The sequence below is a fragment of the Eucyclogobius newberryi genome, unplaced genomic scaffold (genome assembly GCF_026437365.1).
Source record: "Eucyclogobius newberryi isolate DKJ021-1_F unplaced genomic scaffold, fEucNew1.0.hap1 SCAF_12, whole genome shotgun sequence".
NCBI classification, from domain to species: Eukaryota; Metazoa; Chordata; class Actinopteri; order Gobiiformes; family Gobiidae; genus Eucyclogobius; species Eucyclogobius newberryi.
Window position 1 is genome coordinate 28,833,938 of NW_027315746.1, and position 5,589 is coordinate 28,839,526.

Below are 5,589 nucleotides of genomic sequence, written 5' to 3' on the forward strand. Positions count from 1 at the left end.
GTTATTCATTCTTACTTTTTGGGACAAATGTATAGAAAAAACATGCTCTAAAAACTAAATAACAAGCTACAATTTGTACTGAACAGTCCAATTATTTTTACTTTGGAAATTGGCAGCAAATGGTTTTTAATTTTTTTTATTTTGGTGTGTGATTTGCCGTTGTAAATGTTGAAATCACCACTTGATCCTGATGTAGGACTTTGGTGTGTTGGTAAAGTTGCCTCATCGTCGTGTGGTGTGTTTCAGAGCCGAGGATGTCTTCAAAGACCCACAACAACCTGGTCCAGACCAAGAGGATGGTGCACCAGCTCAGGATAGAGGCCGGCATCGAGAGGATAAAGGTAACACTGGGCAACCGCAAATCCCTCTTTTGGTTTTCACTTTTTATCAAGAACTGGGTCTGAATCTTTGCTGTGATTGAATTCCTGCTGTCTTCCATGTGACAGAAGTGCAAGACAAATTTACCTGGCATCACAGTAAAGTTCATGCTTTATTAAGGCTATACAAAGTGTAGTTATCATAAAGATTTACCAAAGTTTAATCTGTTCTATTGAATGCCAAACCAGGCCGTGTTTGCGCATCAAAACTGGGACTAAACTAGGACTTAAACCAGAAGTAAACCTGGATTAGACCAAGACTGAAACTGGATTAACCAAGTTTACGAGGATCAAGTGTTGACACACGCAGCTAAGTGTACTTGATGAGTGTAAAGATTATTATTGCAAATGCAGTGTTCTCGCTGAGGGGTTTTAGCATGGCGGCCCGCCATGCTTCGTCTGGTCACCGCCATGCCCAAAAGATACCGCCAAGTGCGACGCGACGGCAGCGCTCTGCGCACGCTCTGCGCTCGAGCGCTGCCGTGCGCCGTGCGAGCCATAGGCGCGAGTGAACATTTTTTAGGTACTTTTCGCGAGCGCCGCCTACAGTCACTCCCATGTCTCTGCTCTCTCGACCCCTCCCACTCAATGTCTCTGCTCTCTCGACCCCTCCCACTCAATGTCTCTGCTCTCTCGACCCCTCCCACTCAATGTCTCTGCTCTCTCGACCCCTCCCACTCAATGTCTCTGCTCTCTCGACCCCACCCTCCCACTCAATGTCTCTGCTCTGTTGACCCCTCCCACTCAATGTCTCTGCTCTCTCGACCCCTCCCACTCAATGTCTCTACTCTCTCGACCCCTCCCACTCAATGTCTCTGCTCTCTCAACCCCTCCCACTCAATGTCTCTGCTCTCTCGACCCCACCCTCCCACTCAATGTCTCTACTCTCTCGACCCCTCCCACTCAATGTCTCTGCTCTGTTGACCCCTCCCACTCAATGTCTCTACTCTCTCGACCCCTCCCACTCAATGTCTCTGCTCTCTCGACCCCTCCCACTCAATGTCTCTGCTCTCTCGACCCCACCCTCCCACTCAATGTCTCTGCTCTCTCGACCCCACCCTCCCACTCAATGTCTCTGCTCTCTCGACCCCTCCCACTCAATGTCTCTGCTCTCTCGACCCCACCCTCCCACTCAATGTCTCTGCTCTGTTGACCCCTCCCACTCAATGTCTCTGCTCTCTCGACCCCTCCCACTCAATGTCTCTACTCTCTCGACCCCTCCCACTCAATGTCTCTGCTCTCTCAACCCCTCCCACTCAATGTCTCTGCTCTCTCGACCCCACCCTCCCACTCAATGTCTCTACTCTCTCGACCCCTCCCACTCAATGTCTCTGCTCTGTTGACCCCTCCCACTCAATGTCTCTACTCTCTCGACCCCTCCCACTCAATGTCTCTGCTCTCTCGACCCCTCCCACTCAATGTCTCTACTCTCTCGACCCCACCCTCCCACTCAATGTCTCTGCTCTCTCAACCCCTCCCACCCCATGTCTCTAACGTCTTCACCGTAACACACCACCATCTAAAGGAAGGGGGGCTTTGAATTGGCTGGGCTGATCATCTGAGATGGAGCCCCCATCCTGAGTCTCTACCCAGCCAACTCTAATCGATCTATCATTGATCTCATCACATTCATCACTAGAAACAATAAATATTCCCTCGTATTCCATTGTTGTAATAAAGGTGTATGAAGCAGATCAGGAACCACTGTTTTTTGGCGCTAGGTCAGTCTCATCTATTTGAACTGGACTTGGCATAATATGATGTAGACTTTATTAAGAAGAAACATATTGCTGATTTTAACTACACCCAAGGGGCCAGGACTTGCATCTCATTGTAAAAATCTGTGATGTCATAACTGTAACATAACAATATTTAACTATGGCCATATTCATGCATTCATTTATTTTTTTGCAGGTGTCTAAAGCCTCGGCCGACCTCATGCACTACTGCAACGAGCACGCCCGCCACGACCCCCTCCTCATGGGCATCCCCGCCTCGGACAACCCCTTCAAGGACAAAAAGCCATGCACCATATTGTAACGAACGCCACTTTAACAGTTCATCTTTTCATTTTTAATGTTTGGCTATTAATAATGTCGCTATATCTTTTTGTTCTGCGGGTGAGGGCTGGGACAGGATTTTGACAGTGCATTCCAATGGTTTAGAAGAAAGAACAGAAAATCTACTGTCTAGTCTATTTTTTAGGGATTGGGTCCGCAAATTAGTGTAGCCTATATTTAACTTGTGGTTTAAAGTTCAGCCTGCATAATTGAATAACATCACCACGTTTGACGCACATTTTATTACTTTTATTTGCTACAAATGTTGAACCATGAACTCGTTTTAGAATTTTATGACATCACCTATAACAAGCTCCACCATTGTTGATTTGTGGGATATTTTTAACTTTGACCTCTAAAAGTCCCAATAAATAAGTATTTTTCTAAATAACAATAATATTATTTGAGGCTGGAAAAGCAAATTGAGTTGGTTTGTCGGCCATGACTGTTTAACACACGTAGCTAATGCATTGTATAAATTAATGGACCACAATGCTAAGTTAACATTAGCTTCAAGAAAATGTGCTAAAAAAAAAAAAACGTGCTAAAATAGATTATAGCACTTTAGTAGTAGCATTAGGCCTTTTTCTGATATTTGGACCAGTGGCTCTCAACCTTTAGAGTTCACGACCCCCAAACACAGAAAATAGACTATCCACAAAGTGATAAAGTAGCCTTATTTCTGTTGATTGATTTTATTTTAGATAAATGAATTTTGTAGGCTAGCAAACAGGAATCAACATTTACCACTGCATTTGAAGAGCGTCGAGCCATATTTATGACTGTTGCATATACAATATTCCCCACATTATCTAGAGACCCCTGAAATCATTTTGCGTCCCCCCAGGTTGAGAACCACTGGAAAGTGGTTCTCAGACTCTATTAATCTAGACTCTAGATTAATACAAAGTAAATAAAATATTTAATAATCACAATGCATACATCTAATGAATCTAATTAATTTGCTATTGTTTATGGAGTTTCTCTATAGTCGACACAAACTCTACCCTCAATCATCAGACAATTTTGGAGTTAAAACATTATTGCCAATAAGTTTTATACCTGATATGTGTTCTAACTGTGTCATTTCAAAACATTGGCTGTAGGAAAAACAAATGTACTTAAGGTAGATTTATAAGATTTACCTCTCAAATCAAAACATAACTACTGTATGTGCCATTTTTAGTTCTGACATAATCAATTAAGTACGTTCTTGAGTCTTTGTGAGGACATTATACAGTGTATACAGTTATTTATAGGCTATGATTAACTGCAAATACAAAAAAACACAGTTTAAAAAAAGGTTTTTGCGATATGATTGATATAGGCATTTTAAGAATGTATTTGTGCCAATTTTGTATGTGAAATTATAATTAATATATATATACACACACAGACACACACACACATACTGACAGTGAAGAAGTTGAATAAGTATTATCCACATACTAGCAAAATGTGTTTTCATAGACTGTTCATGACCACACTGTGACAAATGGACCAAATAAGACCGTGAACTGCCTTTGAATCATCTCAGTCGTTTGCACCATCTTTCTATGGTACAAACATTTATACTTCCCCCTTTGGTCTGTGCTGGCTGTAATGCCCTCTCACAATTCTTCATGTTTCTTGTGAATCCTTTGAGGGCGGGTGGGGTCTACCATTGACAGTAAAGAGGTGTGGACTCAGATAGCAGGCCTCTGTGGAAATGGGTGTCTGCTAAAGAATATTTCCATTGGCTCTAATTCAGATATTACTAATACAGGTGAAATCATATACACAGAGCCTCCGGAAAGTATTCACTGTGAATACTTTCCGGATGCTCTGTATATATATATATATGAGTTCACCTTGAAGACTTATTTGGTCAAAAGAAATGCTTGATTGTTATTAGATAGAGGTTGACACAAGGACTCACTTTGGTTACACACTAATCTGTATTTTTAGTGGAATCTTTATCCATTACAACATTTCTGAGTACGTGTTTGCATAGTCATTTCAAGCTTGCATTATTACAAGTCACATTTTTGTTTGGTATCCTAATATAATATCAAATTGGCTTTCCTTAATAACAAAATAAAAAAACTTCAAATAAACACAATATTTATAAGATGATTTCAGGCAAAACATTCTGTACTTCTCTTATTTGATTGGCAGGCCTGCTCTAAATATGGCCTCGTTTTCGCTTGGATTTCCCTCTACAATTCTAAATCTCATCATTGCAATATTTATAGTGTGTGTAAAAACTATGTAATTCCTCATTCGTCCAGGAGTGGTTTAAAATCAGCCATGCATCTTCATCGAAACGCCACAAATCTACATGTTCAAACAGTTTCAACAGGGAGAAGGGATTGTTTGAAAGAGGTGTGAAGGAAGAAAGAGAGAAAACTCTTCTTTAAATAGGATACAACCAGATCCTCCCCTCAGTCTACAATACCTTCATAAAACCTTTACAGAAATCAACCCAGTCAAACGCTACTCGACAGCACTGAGGTAGAGGTGGCCGGACCTCAATAGGCCTTAATGATTGAAGCTGTAAGAGTAATTACTTTGTTGAAATGTCTTGATTTCGAAACCAGTGTCTACCATGGAAACTAATCTAGTCATGACTTACAACATTCCAAAAATCCCCTCCTTTTTACTGTCAATATCAAACTGTATTTTTCCTGGGGTCCGCTTTGGTAACTTGTACACTCTAAAGCCTTACTTGACAATGCCTTGTTGTACTATGAAGTATGTCGTAGTTGGGAGAATCTTTCTTCGTTTGACATCTGTTCGTTTGTATTATGGGATGTGATTAGTAAAAATGCTGCCGTGTTTTGCTCCCACGTTGATGGTACTGACTCTTTATGCTGCGCAGTAGTTCTGCCGATGGTTTATGTTTTAGGACCACTGACACTTCTATGTTTTTAATTGCAATAAATCAGAATATGCCTCTAAACGTCTGTGTGTTGTTAATGTTGATACAGTAAATATAATACAGTCCATAATAACCTGCTAATATTTGAACCTAGTATTATGGAGTTCCATCCAGCGGAAGAAGATGGATAATCTTGAAGTGCATGAGTGAAGTGTGTAGAGCATAAATAAATAGTATTATTATTATTAAAGCAGCACTGTGTCAGGTTTCTGGTGGTGGGCATGACTCCACA

At 41.2% G+C, this 5,589-nt stretch overlaps 1 protein-coding gene across 1 annotated transcript; it reads left to right on the forward strand.

The window, feature by feature from the left end:
- The first annotated feature begins 240 nt into the window (after positions 1-240).
- Positions 241-5,247, forward strand: gng12a (guanine nucleotide binding protein (G protein), gamma 12a). Its single transcript, XM_072441828.1, has 2 exons — positions 241-341; positions 2,292-5,247. The coding sequence occupies exons 1-2, from the start codon at positions 255-257 to the stop codon at positions 2,415-2,417; spliced, it is 213 nt and encodes a 70-aa protein (XP_072297929.1). The 5' UTR covers positions 241-254; the 3' UTR covers positions 2,418-5,247.
- Positions 5,248-5,589: the final 342 nt, after the last annotated feature.

What these genes read in the sequence shown, in the direction of transcription:
- gng12a (XM_072441828.1), top strand. Translation starts at nt 255, where the DNA reads ATGTCTTCAAAGACCCACAACAACCTGGTCCAGACCAAGAGGATGGTG. An exon ending in CCGGCATCGAGAGGATAAAG is followed by an intron (nt 342 to 2,291) that starts GTAACACTGGGC and finishes ATTTTTTTGCAG; the next exon opens with GTGTCTAAAGCCTCGGCCGA.